General features: G+C 38.9%; 1 protein-coding gene and 1 long non-coding RNA gene across 3 annotated transcripts; one reads left to right on the top strand and one right to left on the bottom strand.

Moving 5' to 3' along the window:
- Positions 1–2649: 2649 nt before the first annotated feature.
- On the bottom strand, positions 2650–10069 carry LOC117307173. 2 transcript variants are annotated; one of them, XR_004521042.1, is made up of 5 exons: positions 10013–10069; positions 6645–6722; positions 5853–5908; positions 4871–4961; positions 2650–4407 (listed from the first exon to the last, which is right to left on the bottom strand). It is a non-coding gene; the product is annotated as an uncharacterized LOC117307173 (long non-coding RNA). The 2 variants fall into 2 exon arrangements; XR_004521043.1 differs by lacking the exon at positions 10013–10069 and adding an exon at positions 9906–9927.
- A 263-nt stretch (positions 10070–10332) lies between these two features.
- On the top strand, positions 10333–21763 carry LOC117306971 (protein O-glucosyltransferase 1-like). The gene is made up of 11 exons (XM_033791575.1): positions 10333–10517; positions 11745–11835; positions 12303–12452; positions 13499–13631; positions 14390–14514; positions 15306–15365; positions 17160–17259; positions 17900–17958; positions 18937–19104; positions 20109–20165; positions 21536–21763. Exons 1-11 carry the CDS (start codon positions 10358–10360, stop codon positions 21675–21677), a joined length of 1245 nt encoding a protein of 414 aa, XP_033647466.1. The 5' UTR covers positions 10333–10357; the 3' UTR covers positions 21678–21763.
- Positions 21764–23111: the final 1348 nt, after the last annotated feature.

Here is a 23111-nt window from a genome sequence, read left to right as displayed (position 1 = left end):
AAACACCAAGCTGGCAACAGCCAATCTCTCTCATACCAACATTGGTTTAACGTCGATCCAACAAAATGCTCTAAAAATAAATTGAATTTGTTCAGTTTTTATCTGCTTCAGAAAGTGTCAACTATGTAAAAACAAAAGTGGAGATATGTATTTATCTAGCAGGAAATGTGCATTTAAGTTTATTTCCTGAGACTTTCATAGGACATTAAAGACACTGGACACTATTGGTAATTGTCAAAGACTAGTCTTCTCACTTGGTGTATCTCACTTGGTGTATCTTCAAAGTTGCGAGATATTAATGAAAGAAAAAACACCCTTGTCACACGAAGTTGTGTGCTTTTAGATACTTCATTTTGAGACCTCAAAATGTATTTCAGAGGTCTCGAAATCAAATTCGTTGAAAATTACTTCTTTCTCTAACAACTACGTTACTTCAGATGAGGGAGCCGTTTCTCACAATGTTTTATACTATCAACCTCTCCCCATTACTCGTTACCAATTGAGGTTTTATGCTAATAATTATTTTGAGTAATTACCAATAGTGTCCACTGCCTTTAAGCCATAGGTCCAATGTACTAGGAAAGGAACCCAGGACACTTGGCGTGGAAGAGTAGGAGTTAACCCAGGTGTTTCTGGTTCACATAGCGATAGCAAGCACCCTTGTTTACAGGTTTCCTCAGGCAATGTCAGGCTTGTGAGCTACAGTGATTACGAATTCACTTATGAGACATCCTTTGTTTATATAATAATAGTAAATAGTAAAATGTGGCAACCAACCAACCAAACTCATTGTTAGGCATTGGTTCTGTAATCATTATTTATTCAAGAACATGTGTAAAATATTTTACTAAGACTTGCATGTAACTGCTTACTGAAAGGCTATACATTTTGGATTTTGGAACTGTACGATTGTTGGGAGTGTTTTGGGTTACAAATTTTATTTGAGTTGTCAAAAACTGTTTACCCATATATTCAAGTAATGATGCATGTAATGTCAAGAAATTATCTCAATTGACACAAGTTCACTTAAAGACAGTGTACACTATTGGTAATTATCAAAGATCAGTCTTCTCACTTGGTGTATCTCAACACATGCATAAAATAACAAACCTGTGAAAATTTGAGCTCGATTGGTCAACGGAGTTGCAAGATGACTATGAAAGAAAAAAACACCCTTGTCACACGAAGTTGTGTGCGTTTAGATGGTTGATTTCGAGACCTCTAGTTCTAAACTTGAGGTCTCGAAATCAAATTCGTGGAAAATTACTCCTTTCTCAAAAACTAGGTCACTTCAGAGGGAGCTGTTTCTCACAATGTTTTATACCACCACCCTCTCCCCATTACTCGTCACCAAGAAAGGTTTTATGCTAATAATTATTTTGAGTAATTACCAATAGTGTCCACTGCCTTTAATATGCTTGATTCATATTATTATTAGCTTGTTGATGACAACTTGCCACCATGCACACTAATGGTGCGTTAGATTAGCTTCCCTGGGTCGACCTCGGTCTGCTCCCGGTACGTTCAAATAGCTTTGACGTCATTCCAGGGGCTCACCCCGGTCAGTCCCAAGTGCCCTGCTTATGGAGTGGGTCACTTGGGGCTGGCCCCAGGTGCATGACGTCACTATGAGAGGGTGAGTGATAGTTCATTTAGCTCTTGTCAGGGGCTCAACAAAGTGAGCACCGTGGGGTCAACATGTCAACACATGGACACTTATCGAACGCACCCTAAGTAAGGGTACCAACCAATAGTGTGTCCTAGTTCCAACATGGTTCGTAGAATGCATCTGTTAGTTCCAATGTCTCTAGCATACATTTGCTCTCTACTTGTTTTAACGTAAATTATTCTAACAATTAAGATTGTTTTTAATTCAAGATTTTTGATTAATGCAGTATAGGTTGGGAAATGAAGAAACTACTTATTTGTCTTCCAGTTTTATGTAAATATTGTTGGTGTATACAGTTCTTGCATACTTACAATTTATTGCCATTTGTATAAATTATTACAAAGAAAACAAAGGAACAATAAAATACTACCATTTTGCTGACTATATGTGTAATCTTGAGCGTCTTCTTGATGTGCATTGGTGATGTGCACATCCCCCAAAACTCTCCTATTATCAGTGAATAGCGAGAGGGACCAGTAAGTTTGTCATTTCACTGGTCCTTCGGCTTTTCACCGGTCCATATGGACCCGATCAAAACCCAATCACATGGGGATGAATTAACAAGTGATAAAGGACCATTTCTGGAAACTAGCGAATAAAGTGGCCCCAAACCAGCATATATGGTGTACAACTAGTGTTTGAGCTGTATCGCATGTTTATTCTCTTAGTTTCATTGACACTTCGCACACATGCACGCTTGCAAATCTGCACAAATTATGTTTGGGAATTGCATGTTTTCCCTTTTACTTTGCGAACTAACACAGTCGGCAACTTTATGGAATCAAAAATTTGACTCCACAAATTAGAGTGCCATGTTAGTTCACGACATACAAGGGAAAACAATTTTGAGCTTTATTTGTGTCGATCCAAGGCAACATGTCACTTTTACAATGGCCTGCTACAACACAACTGCAGACCCTCTGTTGTCTAAAGGCACTATTCAGAAAAAAAAACAAGAAATCAACACTAGGTTGACAGTAATCGGTTTAAAATATCTCTTTATTTCTCTGATTCATCACCCAATTAACATGTAGTAGCCTTCTTGTATTGCTGATTCCTAGCCAGATATCTTTACATACCCAAGATACTGATTTCAGAAAACTTCCTTGTATGCTGTACAATGTACATAGATGATTCCAATACTGACAAATAATGCCTTTAAAAATACAATCAAACAGTTTCCCTCGACATTAAGAAGAGTACATCATATCCTAACTTTTAATGAATGTACTTTAGGGCAACCTCTGCTTTGATGATTATGATTGTTCCATGTTTCTTTGCATTTACCACAAACATTTAAAACAAAACAAGAACAATGTTGTAACATTATGATAATATAGCCATGGGTGTTCCTTAACAAGCCTCAATAGCGGACAAGAGATTATTTCTATAAAAAACAACTTTCACAAAAGCAGCGTTTGACAGTCAGACAGGTTTTGTTTCTACAAGTTACTTGTTACACTGTCCTCTCTGTTCAGTAGCATGCACATGTACATTTTTTTTATTAAGATAGTTTGAATGAATGTAAGCCCTAGTTATATTGTACAAACAAGTAGGATTTATGCAGCTTTTTTTGCCTTGAACCACAATTTAGAAGAACAAAATAATTATTTCTTGATAAAAAAGACCTCCTATAAAACACATGAAAATCATGGCGAGTACTCAATACACTGTCTTTTGACCCAAGTCACCTGGGGCAAGTTTTATAAAGCTGTTAGCATATAAACCATTCTGCCTAGCAAATTTCTTGGCTAAGTAAGAAATGACCGGGGTACACCAGTGACAGCAATGATAACTGCATTGTATGCTGATTAGTAACCATTTTTTGTGCTTAGCAAGTTTTACTGCTTACAGGTTTTATGAAGTTGGGCCCTGGTGTCCACACTCGTAATCCATCTTAGTTGTGCCATTTATAGAGTCACATTATCTGTGTATTTTAAGCAATGCGCGCATGACTAGATGCATGCATAGTTAGATGTGCAACATATCTTGACACGCAATTTGACTTAAAAAATGGCAGTGAGCTAAAAGGGAGCTATATTTCCTATGCTAAACATTCAAGGAGTAAAATGAAAGAAAAATTGAAAACCTTGTGGGTAATATTTTGTAAAGTATACCATTACTTGGTTATTGCCCATAAAACTAAGTTGTGAATATCAAAGTTTGATTCTCACATACATTGTCCCCAGATTGAGTGAACCACATGATTTAAGCAATAGTAGTACATGTATAAGACAGGCTTGATGAACAAACTCAATAGTCTGCGTAACCTGGGCCCAATTTCATAGAGCTTGCTCCACAATTCTCTGCTTACTAGAAATGAACAGGATACCAGTCACAAAGTGTACATGTGACATGGTATTTTGGCTGGTAACCCTGTTCTGGTAAGCATAAATTTTGTTGTGTTTAGCTACTTTTCGTGCTAAAGCAGCTCTATGAAATTGGGCTCTGTTCCTGCAGCCGAGTTCACAAAACGCTAGAATTAATCCCATCTCAAGTTAGGATGAGTAACTCGTCCTAACTTAGGATGGGTTCAATGCGCCCTAAGGTCTATGGCTACGGAACTTAACTCGATTTAAGTCCTAAGATTAATCCTAAGTTAGGAAGAGTTTGGTGAAATCGACGGCTGGACACACAATAATCAATACACCACTATTTCATGTTGCCAAACAATGAAGAAAGAATCCATCTCAACACCTGCTGTTATTTCTTTCCTGATTTCTTAATGCCACCTTGACCTGAATAAAGAAGAAATGTTCTGAATTATTGCATGTTACACACAAGATTGAAACGTCGGGTTGAAACAACGGTTCTTTTCAGAACCACCCCAACTCATTTAGAGATTATCATTACATGATGTTACTCGGGAAAGTATACCGTGCTAACACACATCGGAGTATGGGTAAAAACCAAAAAATTAATATTCTTTATCCGGATGCAAATTTAACATCTATTATATGGTTGCGGTACCCGCTGCCAAAACATATAGGATTCGAACTGCCTCTAGCTGCCGGGCAACCTCGGTAGTCTAGTTGGTAAGACACTGCTCTAGAATGGCAAGGGTCGTGGGTTCGAATCCCACCTGAGTAATATGCCTGTGATATTTTTTCACAGGACTCGGGAGCCTGAGTATACAGTGCTAACACACATCGGTGTATTGATAAAAAAAATTAATAAAAAGTTTAATAAAATAAGACTTACTGAGAGGTCCTTTCTGCGAGGAGGCTTTTGCTTTGGCTTGTTCCAGTTTCTTCTTCTCTTCTTTCTGTTTCTGTTTTAACTGTAAATCATCCTACAGAGAGAAAAAAAAAGGTTGTATCACGGGAGGTTGTCATATCACTACTTTTCTTAATCTTCATTTTCCTCTATACCTTCCGCCCGGGTAGTAGTTAAAAAGCAGGACAGTTCTTTTCAGAACTGAGAATTCTCCCGAACATCAGATAAATCTACTCCGCAGTAGTAGAATAAAGAAAGACAGTTCTCTGAGAATAAACTCTATCTGGCAAGAAGATACACACATGGTGTTACGGGAAACCAAATATATAATGGTTTCTTATATAGCGGACATATCCGTCACTCAGTGATGCTCAAGGAGCTGTGGCGCAATACGCTGCCAATCAAACCAGGAACACCGGGGCGAAACCCCTTCTCTTTATGATAAGTGCACTGGTCGAGTCAATTTTTTTACTCCCATAACTGGCCGACCGTGATAGCTCGCGATGTAAAATGAAAACCGTGCAATTTTGACTGATACTTGTGTGGATCATTATATTCTACTTTTAAAACTTCTTTCTAACCATATACATTTCATAACAAACGGTTTCAAACGCTTTTCATAGACCAACTCGTCCGATCCAAGGCAACGTGTTCCTTTAAGTGTCTTGCAAAAGGAAAGGACACAAGTATCACGACCGGGATTCGAACCCACACACTGCTGAACAGAAACACCAGAGCTTCAATGTGGTGCTCTTATCCGCTCGGCCACAACATGCTTTGTATGAAAAGATTAACTCTAACAATCCTTAATCCTCCAAAGTCTTACTCGGGCGGTTTTGTTATTTGTGACTTTGTAGACTGCATGTCCAACAAACATTTTTCCCTTATCACTGGAACAGGCATGGATGTTAAATGGATGTTAAAAGGAGTAATGACGGAATGGAATGAGTGTGGCATTTTATATTACCTCATCAAGCTCTCTAGATTCCTTCTTGGGCTGCTTCAGAGGCTTCTTCTTTCCTCCTGCAATCAATAACACACACACATTGTAGATAACTGGGATACAATATTCCCGTCACAAGTAAACCATCAGAATTAATCTAGATTTACATGTATTTGGGCTGCTCTTTTCTAAAGGAGCAGGCCTGTACTTCACAGAGGCAATAAAGACGATTGCCTCCATGCCATTTAAAATTTCCTCCTGGGGTGCTCTTTACCAAGTAGAAGATGCCTTGGTGCCCTAGCCCTTTCAAAAATGGTGATCCCTCAACCGTTCTGCGCCTAGGGAAAATTGAAATGCTCCGGGGATCACCTCGGGATTCGTAACCCTAGCACTCGGAGCAGTCAATATTGGTACCATCCCTTTGTCCTACGTAGTCGTTATTTTTGTGTCAATTTGGATTGAATAGAGCATGATTTGAACCAGCGACCCCCAGGTTAACATGCTGGCGCTTCACTAACTTGAGCTATAGCCCTTTATGGATTGGAGGTCTCTAGTAAACTTTCCTCAACTCAGTTTCCCTTGTGGTTTATTATTTGATTTCTATTTCTACATTAGTTATAATTGTTTGAATACAACTAAAGCCTGGTTCATACATGTACTTCATACGAATGTGGAGCAAATTTGACGCGAATTTGACATCTCAACGCTCCTTTCGGAGAGATGAACTGCCGCGAATTATTTGTTGCGTCAACATTTGCATTCACATTCGCAGGAAGTATGAATGGGGGCTCAACACATAACTTGATATGAACTCACCTGCTCTTCCAGACATGTTTCAATATTGGATCTGGTTTAAGATGTTAATACCAAAGATTCTCTTTCAGTTCCAACAACCTGCAAGAAATTACAACAAGTACACTGTCAACTAATTATGTATTTTCTAATGGGGAGTCTGCCAGAGTTGAGGATACAATAGAAAGGAATTAGGTGTTTATGTTATTCGCTCAGGCATGTATGAGCCGAAATAGAAGGTTTGTGGAAGACCACTTACTGATTTGACGCACAAGCAAACAGACATGCCAGACCTAGTCAGCTTTACTGCCATCTTAATAACTACATAGTACGTTTGACGTTGTACATCATTTTCAGTTCAGCTAAACCAATGACACATGGGCATGAACAAGGTTATAATTAATAGTGTACAGATTCCTGGTAGTGATAGTGAAGTTTTCACAAGATTCTAATACGTTTGATTCTAATTTGTGCCCTTGTCGTAAGTAGCTAGTGAAGTTTCCTTCTGTCGGTGCCGTTATGGTACAGGTATTCAAGCAAACGCTACCAATCATGGGACTTTGCCGAGTAGTAAAGTAGAAGTATAAGTAGAAATCCATCTCCACTCGATTCTTCAAGCAGTTTTGACACTCCAAGCAGTTTTTGAAACTCCAGGCTTCGCCTCAAGATCATTATGTGCTGTTCTCAATGGGTAAAAAAACACTAAGTTTAGGCAAAAATGCTGGCTCCTGGGTTCACAAATGGCTCGTAAGATTGGTTAAAAATAAACCAAGACTGGCACAGTAGTTAAGCTTTGACTGAGCCAATCATGGCTCGTCCTGAGGCTAGACCCTGTCTTTTGGGCACTGTACTCCTTCTTTTAAAACTTGTCGTACTCGGTTGAATCAAACTTCTCATTCATTATAGGTCAAACTAGTATAATGACAAATTTTGAAAAAAAAGGAGTACAGTGCCCCAGTAACTGGGTCTATCTTAAGCCAACCTTTTGGGCCATATGTGAACAGAGGAGCCGCCAATTTCAAACTGAGTCAGTTTTTTCTTCCAGTGAAGGAAATGGTTTACGCAAACCGTCTAGTTTGTGTTAGTTGTTTTCCCGGTCCTACTAAAAGCTGACAATGCCGACAACAAGTCCAGAGTGCCGACAACACGCCGACAACAAGTTTCAAATACCTTAAAAGCAACAAATAAACCAAAGATATATAAGAACTTTGTGTGCTTTGTATTAATATAATTAGAAATGTAATGGAAAAAGTTCACGAAAAGTATGAATTTTTAACAAGATTTTTTTTAACTTGCACGGAAAGCGGTCGGTCCCAACTTGGCTTAAAAACCGTGTTTGGACCAGTCCATTATGATACGGGTAGATTTAGCGCTTATCAACAGAGGGTGGGCGTCATGTGAAGACCTTCACTGCAGTGTTCACAGTTGAAGGTCTTTACATGACGCCCGCTCTCTATTGCTAATTCTGTCTTAATCACACCATCAGGCCATGAGAATGAAAATGTTAGATTTGCATCCAACGCCCGCATGCTCTGAAAGCTACCGCCCAAAAATGTCATTATTTTCACAAAAAAGACTCTGCATCACCAATGTTCAAGTTCAAATCATCGAACAAGGGTAAAAGGTTATATATTTGCATTTTATTAGTAGTACTATTACACAAGGCAGATCGTGACTACGATCGCGATCGTTTTATTTGCAGTAAAACACGCATCTGCTGTCGTTCATCTGTCGAGTGCAATCAACAAATTTGCGCAAGAATATTCTGCGCAATTTTGTATTTGCGCTAAGATGCAGAATAGGCAAATTTGTGTATCGAGCTCCAGTTTGCGCAATATGAAGATTGCGCATCTTCGTGTGCAAAATAATGAATAATGAAAAATTTTAAAAAGCCTCACGTCATTTCAAAAATGCCCAGACGCAAATCTAAAATTTTGATCCTCATGGCCTAAACTAATGGACTGGTCCAAACGGGTCGCACTAAATACCGACAACTCACGACAACAATTTTTGAATGCACTTTAACAGAACATTTGAACATAAGTCAACCGTTAAATATATGCACCCAAATCACCTTCACACTGTTGAAAAATTGTATTTTTAATTGTTAAAAAAATGAATTTAGTAACGAATGGAAATATCCGCCATGTTGTCTTTCGACGTACTTGGACGATTCCATTACACCGCAGGGGTGATACAATATGCAAGATGATTATTTACCATTTTATGTGCCTCTCATGGAGTTTAAAAAAATATTATATTTAAACCTCCCCTTTTAACTTCGAATTCCAGAGTGGCGGCTTAGTTACTAACAAGAAAAAAAAACAGCAGCTAAAACCAAAAAGAAAAAAATACAACTCAGAAATTACCCTTGCCCCCTGCGGTGTAATAGAATCGTCCAAGTTCGTTGAAAGACAACATGGCGAGTATTTCCGTTCGTTACTAAATTTGGGGTAAAAAACACTTTTTTACAGTTAAAAATACAGTTTTTTCAACAGTTTGAAAGTGATTTTGCTGCATATGACTCTTGTGCACATATTTAACGGTTGACATGTTCAAATGTTCTGTTAAAGTGCATTTAAAAATTGTTGTCGTGAGTTGTCATGAGGGGTCGTGAGTTGTCGGTATTTAGTGCGACCGGTCCAGACACAGTTTTTAAGCCAAGGTCACATGTGGCGTCCGACCGCTTTCCGTGAAAGTTAATTTTTTTCTGGTTTAAAATTTACACTTTTCATGTAGTTTTTCCATTAAATTTGTATATATATTACAAAACAAAGCACACAAAGGATAACTTTCCGTATGGCGCCACCACTTTTTCACTCATTTTTACAAAAAGGGATATCTCATTGAGGTAAATTAGATACTATATTATTTCATATCGAATGAAAAAGTGGTGGCGCCATACGGAAACTTTTCCCACACAAAGATCTAATAAAAAGTAATCTATGGTTTATTTGTTTGTAAATTGTATACCATGATCGGATGCTTCTGTGTTCAGTTCAGACACAGGTGACTGAGAGTTAGGTTAGTTAGATGTTAGAAGATAGAGTCTGTTAGACCGTTAGAACTTAGACTGTTACCGTGTAGTGTTGTTACCTGTCATGGCAACCACAATGTAATGATGTTGAACGAAAGTAGTGAGAGAGCGATGATCATTTTATGATGAGCGGCAAAAGAAAAACGGATTCCAGAAAAACAACCACAAAACAAAAACTCATCAGTTTATTTTTACATTTATTTATTTGTACAAGATCGCACCCCAAGGATGTGATAATATTTACTTACTCGAATGTATCTTACTACACGACTAGCACTCATATGTTTTTATTTTCTTATTCATTGTCAATTCAGAGTAAAATTACGGTAAAAAATTCACTTCACAACTTACTTACCCGACTTACTCGACAACACTGCAAGCATTGCAAAAGCATGTGTTGAGTACGAGGTTAATATCGGAGCTACCACTAGTAACCAGACTCGCATTTACGGATAACGTATACAACCATTGGCTTGTAATTAGTCTGCCACCTAGTCTAAACCGCGCAAATTTTATCCGTTGTCTGCAACTAAAATGATCAATCCCCTTTACAAATATTAACATGAATAAACTACAACCTGGGAACGACTTTGTCACGTAGTCTTCGACCCGACCGGAAGTACTTCTTATTGTTTTGACACCAACAAATGTACACGCGTCCACCACACTTACTACTACGAGACTCCTTACTACGTCCAAAATGGTGATGGGTTATTTTAAGCGCTCTGCACTTAGCGCCTTTTTTGTCCTATTTATTTTCGTACAAGCTGTCTTTGCTGCAGAAGAATGTAATGCAGAAAGTGGTGAATGTGGCTCAACAGACGACCTTGAAGCTGGAAAGAAGAAATACTTACCACAAGGTGATTCAATTGCACTTTCAATCGATCAATCTGAACTTGACCTTGATCCTGATTCGGCGTGTGGCCCCGCCCATCCCATAAATAGGGCAAATCCACTTTTCATTTGATTTACTCGGGTTTTGGCCCACTTTTTCTAGTAAATACTTAGCGGAAATATAGTTTATAATAAAAGTACTGTCACCAGTGTCAGGACTGTAAACAAAACAAAAATGCTGCTGGCAGTGAATCTAGTTTTGATAACTTTTGTTGACACTGACACTGACTGACACTGACAAGTGAAGTGACAGTCGTGAGTTGAGTTGAGCTTCTTGAGAATTGAGATTGAGTCAAAGTCAAATTTTATTCATGATGAGTGCAATATTTGAAAACGCCCTTTTTATTGTTTAAAACTACTATTTTTACTAAAAAATTGTATGCCTGCAGTTTTCAATTTCATTTTAAGTTCTTCAATTCGTAAGCCCCACTTGCCCTTGTGTCAGTGTGTAGCCAAGCTAGTTACGATTGCTCCATGCAATAATGTAACCCTCCTCCTGCCGGCTGCCGGGAGGAGGGTTACGTTATCGCAACTATAGCCAAGCATCCTAAGCTTAAATCCTGAAGAGCTTGGCCGTACTAGTGCCAGTGGGGCTAATTCTGGTTTGCGCGTGCATATTTACATTGTTTGTTTGTTTGTTTCACATCAACACTGATCAAGGGAACTCGGCAAACTCCCACAGGGCAAGGGGATATAATAAACCCCAAGCTACCAACAGCCAGTCTCTCTCACAAATCTTGGCTTAGCGTATATATTATGAATTGCACAAATCAAAAAAATTGTGATTCAGTAACAGGATAAAAATATTCATTCTAGAATTGTGAAATCATCAGTTACTGGGATTCGAACCCACAATCTTGAGATGGATAACTTTCCGTATGGCGCCACCACTTTTTCACTCATTTTTACAAAAAGAGATATCTCATTGAGGTAAATTAGATACTATATTATTTCATATCAAATGAAAAAGTGGTGGCGCCATACAGAAACTTTTCCCTTGAGATTGCAAGTCGTGCAGTCTAACCACTTGACCTCTGTGATCCATTGTGTGCTGGATGAAAGTTTTCATGGTCATTAACTTGTGGAACGAGTTCCAAAAGTATATCGTGCCTTGAGTGTAACTTTCTAAATTACTTTAAAAAAATTAGGGTTAACAGTAATACAGTGTTTCTTGTATGATTTCTCTCATATAGATGCCAGATGGAAACCCTACTTAGATGCAGTAGATTCTGCTTTGAGCCAGTATGAAGAATGTGAACCCGACACCTGCACCTGTCATGACAGGTACTTTACAAATGAATGGACAGCAGTTCTGTCGATAAACTGTGCAAGTCTCACCCGTATTCGATCGAACATTGGGACCTGTTAAACTATGTTGTATCTAGGTATATTACCCAAGAAGTCCTCGGCTGGAGGGGCGAGTCGCGCACTGTTGTTTCCTAAGTGGGGGTGGAACACACTCAATAAATTGAGGCAGGCACTCACGTTGAAATCAGGACTACGATTGATGTCGTGGCTTGGTCGCCCTAGTGCAGCGGCCAAGCCTCGGTCATGGGTGGATGGTTTATTACGTAACCAAGCTCACTACAACTACAACAACAAGTTATGGGTGAACCCAGGACTGCATGTGCAAGCCATTTGTGGGGAATTTTTATATTTGTGAAATCTCATCTATGCCTTTGTAATAATTGTAATCATGCTCAGTACTTTGTTATTGTTCTAATCCATATATTTTACATTCTTGGTTTAAGTGTTTTAAACAGGGATTTAGCCGTTTGGAGAGAAAAAGGAGGCATAAGTGAAGATGTTTTTAAAGCAGCGCTAACCAAAGGAATAGGTAATCACTACCAGATCATCAAGCACAAACTGTATCGCAGCAAGAAATGCATGTTTTCTGCAAGGTGGGCAATACGTTATCATTTCAAATAAACAAACCTTTCCCTTCAAACTTCTACCATGCATGTCTCAATCATCATCATAGGTTGGGAGTATTAATTTATTTTTGGAATAGTTGCAGTGTTCTACAAAGTCTTTTTCTTAGTTGGTCATTAGGAGGTTCATTCGGCAAGTGAAGTCAATTAAAAATCAACTAGACCAAGTTTTGTCCTGAACTAACAATTTAGTTTTGTTTAAGAATTCTCATAAAAGTAAAATGTTGCAGGCCTTATACTTCACAGAGGCAACGAAGGTGATTGCCTCCGTGCCCCCTGGTCATTGCCTTGGTGCCCTTGAAATGATCCAGTAGAAATTTACAATGTCCTCATAGGGTGCCTTTTACCAAGGAGAAAATGCCCTTCTTGCCCCTTTTAAAACGAAGCATACAGGCCTGATGTTGTGTTCATTTATACACCATAACGAGAATTCTTATTAGTAAAATGTTGAGTTGGTTTTACATCAACTTAGCATAAAGGTTAGTTTGCAGATCCTTGGCTCTTTCACATTAAGCAATTATGGAGAAGTATGTCAGCCAACACGGTTCCCTTTTGAAGAAAGTTTTTTGTTTCCTATGCCATTATAAGAATGAACATTTACTAACACACAATGTAGTACATTGCTTTTAAATGGGTCACCACACCCAAATGGATCCTTGCCATTAACACTTTATAAGATCCTTATCATTAATATCCAAGTAGATCCTTGCCATTAGGCTAACACACAATAAGATCCTTTATCAACCTTAGATCATTAATTGGAGGGGGTGTAGGTCACAGCATTCATTAACCAAATCATCAGATTGCACTCGCAGTTTAAAAACACTTCGCCCATGTAAGGATGGGCTGGGCTTTGGCTGAATAAACTTTGGCTTCAATTTAAATGGCTTGGAATATTAACTTTGCAATCAATCCTTCTTTGAAATGTTACACCTTCCTTGGAATATTGATGCACAGTTCATATTCATATTGCTGCTAAGTTTTCTATGTAACCAATGATTCTGTTTTGGTTACAGATGTGCAGGTATTGAGCATTTTATTCTGCAAATCATTAAAAAGTTACCAGATATGGAGTTTATTCTGAATGAGCGAGATTGGCCTCAGAGCCAGAAGTTTACGACTCCTCAGCCAGTTTTATCATTTAGTAAAGTAAGTCATTTCTTTTCATCAATGATTTGTAACACTTTATATGGACACTGGTGCATGTATTTGGTTTGCGGTAATACCATGTGTGCATCTACTTGCTGGGTAGATTATTTTCTTTTGAGAACTTGTCTTGCTTTATATTCTACTACTGCGGATTAAATTTTCGGAATTCAGGAGACTTCTCAGTTCTGAAAAGAACTGTCCTGCTTTTTAACCACTATGTGGGTGCTAGATTGGAAATCGTCCGAGACTACTACTTTCGCTTTAGTGGTTCAAGGGGACTTCTATTAACTTCACGACTGAAGAGTGAGTTCTTAATTGGTCTCAACGTTTCGACTAGTCATCATCAGGAAAATATGATATAAAGCAAGACAAGTTCTCAAAAGAACATTTTACCTAGCAAGTAGGTAGGCCTACCCACTTGGTGTTATGCAATACCTCAGCATTGCATCAAGTCAACCTTTTCAAAAACCTTGGGTGGAATTACTATTATTTTGTATGCATCTTACAACATTTCATTACAATGGCCATTGCTTTGACCGCCATCTTTGATAAAATGTGCACGCGTGAAGAGGTACCAATTTTCAATGATTGTCGTCAAAGATTGTGGTCTTTGACGACATGTGTTATCCATCTATACTGGACGGTTGTAGACTTTTAAAAAAGCAACAGTGTGTGTCTTTCTTTGCACTCTGAGAAACATAAGAAACTATTGACAAGCAAGTTGTCTTTAACTCAGCTTGTTTGTGTTATGTGCCCAGGTTGATTCTCAGCATTATGACATCATGTATCCTGCCTGGACCTTCTGGGAGGGAGGCCCAGCTGTATGGCCGTTGTTTCCTACTGGCCTTGGGCGATGGGACCTATTCAGAGAGTCACTTGATAAGTATGCATTGAGTTTTATTTTACGCATAAACATAGGGGTGTGCATTTATCAGCCCTGGAGTTTCATGGAGGCCACAAGGCCTTCGTTGCTTGGCCTTGGTGCCCTTTCATAATTGTTCCATAAATTTTCTAATGGAAGTGCCCTTTTCAAAGTGAAATTGCACTCTCCCTCCATTGCCCTGGTCTTGGCCTTGGTGCCCTTTCAAAAGTTTCCCGAAGATTTTCCAATGGAAGAGCCTTTTTCAAAGCGAAAATGGCCTTGCCCTTTCAAAGATGAAATTCCAGGCCTGTTTATGTTTATTTTCTTTAACTTTTAAGCTGTTTATACCCATTTCATCCAATCCTAAAGTTATGAGTTGACCTCTAAAAAAGCAAAAATGTCAAAATACTTAACAATTTTTTTTTTTAAACCACAAACCACATGTGTGGTGGGGTACACACAATATGTGTAACAAAGCTAGGGTTGGGATGTTTAACTGGTTAACTGTTCATCATAAAACAATGTTAAAATCAATTTCCAAATTACCTTTACTATTAAATGAAGCTGACATTAGAAAAAAAAAAAAAAAAAACTACAGCTCAGTTAACAAAAATATGTACACAATTGAGACTTTCATTTTCTTGATAACATTAGCCCCAGGAAGAATAATTGACTCGATTTCCTCAGGCCGTGTTTTCACATGTTTAAAGATGGCCTTGTGATCTTCCTCTCGACCAATCAGAATGCATGAGCTATATTCTCAGGTATATATGAATCCGATGTGAATGTACTTGATTGTGATTGATTGACAGGGAAGCAAAAGACATCCCATGGGAGCAGAAGGAAACAAAGGCTTTCTTTAGAGGTTCCAGGTTAGTTTGTAGCATTTCCTTCAACATAACATGAATACATTTTGTTCACTTTAAACTCCTGAAAAGATCTGCGAATGTCGCCTCAAGTTTGCCGTCATTCCTTCATAGACACGGAAGTGTCTTGGCCGAGCGGTTAAGAGCACCGAATTCAAACTTTGGTGTTTCTGATCAGCAGAGTGTGGGTTCGAATCCCTAGCCGTGACTTTTGTGTTCTTAGGCAAGACACTTAACCATTGCTTCGTGCTTCGAATGGGACGTAAAGCCGTTGGTCCCATGTGTTGTGTAACGCATGTAAAAAAAAAAAAAAGGTTCGCCCCGGTGTTCCTGGCTGTGGCTGCGGCTGCTGTATGCGCTGTAGTACCTTTTAAAAACCCTTATAAGCTGCTAAATAATTGGGTCTCAAATTTCGTCACTGCAACTACCTATCTTTCTGAAAGTTTGTATATACCCAGCGCCTTGCGTACCTTGTTACGTATCTGCAGATACGTGCGCTATATAAGACTTCGGTATTATATTAACCTGAAAAAAGACATCGGCTTGATCAGCGCTGAGGAAGTATGCTCTTGCATGCTGGATCAAAAACATCTGGACAAAAATCACTGGGCAGGCTTGAGCTTCTACATGGCACTCCACTTGATGAATTGATGAAACTCCTGTACATTTCCCCAGGAATAGTCCAAGAGCTTAAATATTTGACCTCAGAACGACCTCCCTAATTGATAAATACGATTCGCTGCACCAAAGCCCAAGTGTATTACCTTGGCCATCCTACCACATTTATGATCACCTACAGAACTTGATAGGAAGTACATGTAGACAATCAGCCGGGACTACTACTTCAGCTTTAGTGGATTGAGGGGACATATATATTTGGTTTGCAGTAACACCATGTGTGTATCTACTTGCCAGGTAGAGTTTGTTCTTAGAGAACTGTCTTGCTTTATTCTGCTACGGCGCAGTAGATTTATCGGATGTTTGGGAGACTTCTCAGTTCTGAAAAGAACTGTCCTGCTTTTTAACTACTACCTGGGCAGAAGGTATAGAAAATTGGCTTGGACTACTACTTTGGCTTGTCGTTATTAACTTAGCTACCGCGGAGAGAGTTCTTAATTATATAGGATTTGAGGCATTAAATGGTGAGGTTTCAATATATATTTGGTTTGTGGTAACACCATGTGTGTATCTACTTGCCAGGTAGAGTTTGTTCTTTGAGAACTGTCTTGCTTAATTCTACTACCGCGGAGTAGATTGTTCATGAGACTTCTCACTTCTGAAAAGAATTGTCCTACTTTTTACCTGGGCGGATGGTATAGAAATAGGCTGGGACTACTTTTTTAGCTTATAGGATCGTAATTAACGGTACTAACGCGGAGTCAGTTCTTGGGTTGGTCTCAACGTTTTGACTAGCTTGCTCTAGTCATCGTCAGGAGACTGACGATGACTATAACAAGCAAAGAACAAACTCTACCTGGCAAGTAGATACATACATGGTGTTACCACAAACCAAATATATATTGAGTTCTTAATTGCTCTCAACATTTCAATTATCTTGCTCTAGTCATCTTGTTCCGCCCAGGTAGTCAGGTAGTAGTAAAAAAGCAAGAAATTTTTAGAAATTAGAAGTTCCCAGAATTTCGAAAATCTACTCTGCGGCAGTAGAATATAAAGCAAGACAAGTTCTCAAAGAAAAATAGTCTACCGCAAACCAAATATATATTGATACCTCACCATCGATGCCTCAAATCACCTAATATTGTTAACCCTGCCATACTATTATTTTGTTGATGTTGATAGGACGACTGCAGAAAGGGATCCATTGGTTATACTCTCTAGAGATGATGGGGATCTTGTAGATGCACAGTACACCAAGAATCAAGCATGGAAATCAGATGCAGTAAGTTGGATTGTTTCTGAGCTAGTAGCAACAGAAGTCCTTATTGCACTTGAAGGAACACGTTGCCTTGGATCAGTTGAGTTGGTCTTTGGAAAGCGTTCTGTAACCGTTTGTTATAAAATGCATATGGGTAGAAAGATGATGTAAAAGTAGAATACAATGATCCACACAAGTATCACTCAAAATTGCACGGTTTTCCTTTTACCTCGTCGACTAACACAGTCGGCCATTAGTGGGAGTCAAATTTTTGACTCCCATTTTTGACTCCCCTATTAGTTCGCAAAGTAAAAGGAAAACCACGCAATTTCTAGGCAAAATGGTGTGGATCATTGTATTCTACTTTGAAAAATCTTTTCAGCCATGCATTTTATAACAATCGGTTACAAACGTTTTTTATGGACCAACTCGTCCGATCCAAGGCAACTTGTTCCTTTAAGTCGTGTTCCCACTATGGACATGTTTGATTTTTTTCTTCCACTGTGACTGTGACTAAATTGACTGAAGAATCCATCAAACCCTACTCCTGTGAACTAGTAGGTCAGCCCTTGTACTCAAGAAAATTTTCTTACTTTATTTCTAAGGATCAAATATTATGCCTGATGATAATGAATTGAATTTACTCTTCATTGTCATTCACCAGGACACTCTATATATGCCACCAGCCAAAGAGGTTAGCCTTGAAGATCACTGCAAGTACAAGTAAGAAGTCCAGTCCCATCTTACATATCTCCTTGCCTGTCTGTCTGTCTGTCTCTGTTTGTTTGTTTGTCTCTGTATCTTCCACCAGCCAAAGAGGTTAGCCTTGAAGATCACTGCAAGTACAAGTAAGAAGTCCAGCCCCATCTTACATATCTCCTTGCCTGTCTGTCTGTCTGTCTCTGTTTGTTTGTTTGTCTCTGTATCTGCCACCAGCCAAAGAGGTTAGCCTTGAAGATCACTGCAAGTACAAGTAAGAAGTCCAGCCCCATCTTACATATCTCCTTGCCTGTCTGTCTGTCTGTCTCTGTTTGTTTGTTTGTCTCTGTATATGCCACCAGCCAAAGAGGTCAGCCTTGAAGCTCACTGCAAGTACAAGTTAGAAGTCCAGCCCCATCTTACATATCTCCTTGTCTGCCTGTCTATCTGTCTGTCTGTCTGTCTCTGTTTGTTTGTTTGTCTCTGTATCTGCCACCAGCCAAAGAGGTCAGTCTTGAAAGCTCACTGCAAGTGAAAGTAAGAACTCCAATCCGTCTTACATATCTCCTTGTCTGTCTGTCTGTCTGTCTGTCCGTTTCTGTTTGTTTGTTTGTTTGTCTCTGTATCTGCCACCAGCCAAAGAGGTCAGCCTTGAAAGCTCACTGCAAGTGAAAGTAAGAACTCCAATCCGTCTTACATATCTCCTTGTCTGTCTGTCTGTCTGTCTGTCCGTTTCTGTTTGTTTGTTTGTTTGTCTCTGTATCTGCCACCAGCCAAAGAGGTCAGCCTTGAAAGCTCACTGCAAGTTAAAGTAAGAAAGTAAAAACTCCAACCTTCGTAAAGTAAATTTATAAAGCAATCAAAACACTATATTTTCTGCGAGGTTTGTGGAGCTATATTTTGAAGTATGGAACCAATTACTTTAAAGCACCATGTAATGGTTAAAAATGGTCTTTTCATTCCAATTCAATGTTAAATAGACTGAACTATTTTGTATTTCAGGTACTTATTTAATTTCCGTGGTGTGGCAGCCAGTTTCCGCTTGAAGCATCTGTTTCTGTGCGAGTCTTTAGTATTCCATGTTGGTGATGAGTGGTTGGAATTCTTCTACCCAGCTCTCAAACCATGGGTGCATTATATACCCGTGTCTAAGGATCTCAAAGAAACCAGGTAAATATATATCAGTTTTATGCAAACATTTGTTATGGCAACGGTTTTGAAACCCCAAATTTATGTGTATGAACTATCTGAGATTTTATAAGACAAGCAGTTTTGAATCGAAAGCCTGATGCTTCTTTCTTGAAGGTGCAAGGTTCTCTCTTTTGTAAAGGGCACCTTTATGAGGGAATTGTAAATAACTATTGGGATATGCGGTAACACCATGTGTGTATCTACTTGCCAGGTAATAATAATAATAATAATAAGACTTGTAATGCGCAGATATCCACCCTGCTGGGTGTTCAAGGGGCAGACAAACCAAAGACCAAACAAAAACAAAAACAAAGAAAAAAAGACACAACAAAATTAGTCCTTGAAAACCTGTGACATAAGATATGTTTTGAGAAGAGATTTGAGTTTTGTGCTACAAAGACAAGATCTAAGATTAAGTGGTAGAGAGTTCCAGATGCGTGGCGCAGCTGAAGAAAAAGACCTGTCACCCAATGAGTGAGGAGACTTGGGTTCAATGAGGAGAAGCAAGGAACTTGATTGAAGATTGCTTGATGGAGTGTAAACTTGAAGCAGTTCAGAAATGTAGTGGGGAGCCTTGCCATTAAGAGCTTTGTGGACAATGAGCATCAGCTTGAAGATGATTTGTTGAGACTAAACTTAGACTTTGTCAGTATTGAAGTCAAACCAAATAAATGCTGATTTATATCTTTAATTAGACCATGTAGCTTTATTGGATTCAAACTTTTCAATTGTCATCAATATCCTCCAGTCTAATCCACACCCAACATGTTATTTAAAACCAGGGGTTTAAACTTTAATGAGTTTTTGGAAACTGCTGAAAGTGTTGTTGGTTGTTCCCATACATTGGTGTCTTAATGATTGCTAAAGTGAAAACTTTTACCAGCACTTGTTTCTTCAGTGTAATCAGTTCCAGTAATATGTGAGTGAGTATGTAGTGATGGGTTTTAGAATTTAAATTGTGTGTATTGATTTTCTCTGTACAGGAATTTGATAGAATTTGCAAAAGCCAATGATCAAGTTGCAAGGGATATAGCTAAACGGTAAGCTATGACCAAATCTTTCGATACATGTCAGGACTGAACCCTGTTGGCCTTAAGACATTTGGTGATTCAAAACTAATTATTTCTAGATTGAATTGCATTATGATCTTTATGATAAATCAAACTGGTTTGAGGCCCTATTTCGTACAGCTGCTTAAGCAGAAAAAAAATTCCCAACACCTTTATGCTAAGCAGAAATGAGCAGGATACCAGTCACAAATTGTACTTGCGACATGTTAGTTTAGCTGGTACGGTAACCTTAGTCTTGTAAGCAAAATTTTGTGCTGGGACTCAACCCCACACTCTGCTGATCTGAAACACCAGAGCTTGAGTTTGGTGGTCTGATCTACTTGGGCACGACACGCCACAAATGATGAATGAGATTTCTGTCGGCGAGGCAGTTGTGTTTGCAACACACCATTCATAATCTAATGAATAATAATAACTTTTTTTGGGGGGGGTTGAACAAAGAATTGACTAGAGTGGGAATCGAACCAACGACCTCCGGATTAACGTGCCGGCGCTCTACCAACTGAGCTATCTAGCCCTATATTGGCGGTGTCCCTATTTTGTCAATATCTTTGTTCGGGGGTGCCAGTCAGAAGCCATACAACCGTTAACTGCCGTGTAGCCAGGGATCACACCCAAATTACGATACAACCTGGGAAGCGGCAGCTAGGGGATCACCTTAAGGGGATGCGACTTTTTGTTTCAGATATCAATATAAACCACAAGGGAAACTGACTGGGTAAATTTGTAAATGATTTTTGGGGTTGAACAAAGAATTGACTAGAGTGGGATTCGAACCAACGACCTCCGGATTAACGTGCCGGCGCTCTACCAACTGAGCTATCTAGCCCTATATTGGCGGTGTCCCTATTTTGTCAATATCTTTGTTCGGGGGTGCCAGTCAGAAGCCATACAACCGTTAACTGCCGTGTAGCCAGGGATCACACCCAGAGCGCCGGCACGTTAATCCGGAGGTCGTTGGTTCGAATCCCACTCTAGTCAATTCTTTGTTCAACCCCAAAAATCATTTACAAATTTACCCAGTCAGTTTCCCTTGTGGTTCATATTGAATAATAATAACATACAATTTATAAGGCGCACAGTATCTGGAATGGTACCATTCAAAGGCGCCGGATGCTAGCAAGCAGATAAATTGAACAGATGAGTCTTGAGGTTGTGTTTGAATATTGACATATCAGGTTTGTCCCTCAGCTCGTCTGGCAAGAAATTCTAGAGACAAGGTGCGCAGCTGGTAAAGGCATGGTCTTCGTAACTTGGGAACATAGAGTATGTGTGATGATGATGACAATCTTTTACCTGGTATCACTGTAATATAATATTTATTGATTTGTGTGTTTTAGAGGGAGAGACTTCATCTGGAATAATCTACGTATGGAGGATATCTCTTGCTATTGGAGGAAGCTTCTTAAAGAATACTCAAAACTTATCAAATATAAAGTGGTTCGTAACAAAGAGCTGCAACAAATACTACCACAGGAGTAATGTACACACGAGAAGGCACTGGACACTATTGGTAATTACTCCAAATGATTGTTAGCACAAAACCTTACTTGGTAACGAGTAATGGAGAGCTGTTGATAGTATAAAACATTGTGAGAAACGGCTCCCTCTGAAGCAACATATTTTGTTGAGAAAGAAGTAATTTTTCACTGAAATATTTGAATTAAATTTGAGACCTCAGGAATTCAAGCATCCGAAAGCATACAACTTGTGCGACAAAGGTGTTTTTCTTCCATTATTCTCTCGCACCTTCGACTTTGGAGGTTTGTTATTTTGTGCATTATGTTAAGATACACCAAGTGAGAAGACTGGTCTTTGACAATAACCAATAGTGTCTAGGGTCTTTAAAGGAGATGGCAGTACTTTGGCTGACAACCTCATTTCAACAATACTTAAAAAGATGTTATTTAGAGGTTGGCTTGAGGTTTACTATAACTAGGGAAACTTAATATTCTAACACCCCTGGCTTTTATATTTCTTTTCTAATAAGTGGTGAAGGTTGTAGATTTTATATGTCGGAAAAAAAACACCAAGTGTTATAAAAAGTACAATATCTGAAGTTAACGTTGAGTAGTTTAGATGGTCATTTGTTTAAGATACCATGAGATTATCAGTTTATGTTGTGAGTCGTATGAGTTGCAATATGGGCTGTGCCACCCGGTTGGGAAACTGGGTTTGACATTAATTTATCCTTACCATTAAAAGCATTCATACATTTGACATGATTCAATATCCTTGGTGCATTGCACCTTGTAGTACAGAAAGTAAGTTTGCATAGTGAGTAATGAAAAGGCTGTCAAACAAAAATCCAGACTTAACAGAAGGACACGGTTTCAATGTTACTTGAAAATCTAAGTGATACATTTGTCATCATTCAAACAATTTAAAACATAAACAAACTTTCATACTTATAGGGGATTGTTATACCAGCGTAATACATTGTGAAGGTTTATTGGTCGAGAACCAATCACGTGATTTGATACAAAGACGCATGTTACATGTACATGGCTAAGGATGCCAATACGCGTAACGCTTGGCGTAGGGTAAAATGATTTTTGTTAACCGGTTTACATTACCTTGATCGTCCCCACATTGATCGATTCCTAGCGCTTTGTACAAAACAGCCCCAGGTTGGAGGGAACAGTGAAGAATTGTTTCTTAAACGAACAACTGTTCGTCTGCTTGTTAAACTATGCCTAGACCGCACAATAATGTTTGAAGTTGACAACAGAACTTCAAGAAGAGGAATAATAATGTTGCCATGGTATAACAAAACAATGTTTGCACACTGTGATGAGTTCCATGGGTTTTGTACACCCTTGGATACACCCTTGGGGGGCAAATACCATTTGCCCCCTCAGGTGTACAAACAACACACTATTGATCCGTCACGCGTGCAACAATTGTAATGTTATA

Source organism: Asterias rubens, chromosome 2 (assembly GCF_902459465.1).
Source record: "Asterias rubens chromosome 2, eAstRub1.3, whole genome shotgun sequence".
Taxonomy (NCBI): Eukaryota; Metazoa; Echinodermata; class Asteroidea; order Forcipulatida; family Asteriidae; genus Asterias; species Asterias rubens.
The sequence above is the reverse complement of the archived record's forward strand: the minus strand, read 5'-3'. Positions and strand labels throughout refer to the sequence as shown.

Excerpts from the sequence above, each read along its gene's own strand:
- LOC117306971 (XM_033791575.1), top strand. The coding sequence starts at position 10,358 with ATGGTGATGGGTTATTTTAAGCGCTCTGCACTTAGCGCCTTTTTTGTC. Across the intron at positions 13,632-14,389 it reads CAGTTTTATCATTTAGTAAA|GTTGATTCTCAGCATTATGA; the intron begins GTAAGTCATTTC and ends TTATGTGCCCAG. Across the intron at positions 20,166-21,535 it reads GCAAGGGATATAGCTAAACG|AGGGAGAGACTTCATCTGGA; the intron begins GTAAGCTATGAC and ends TGTGTGTTTTAG.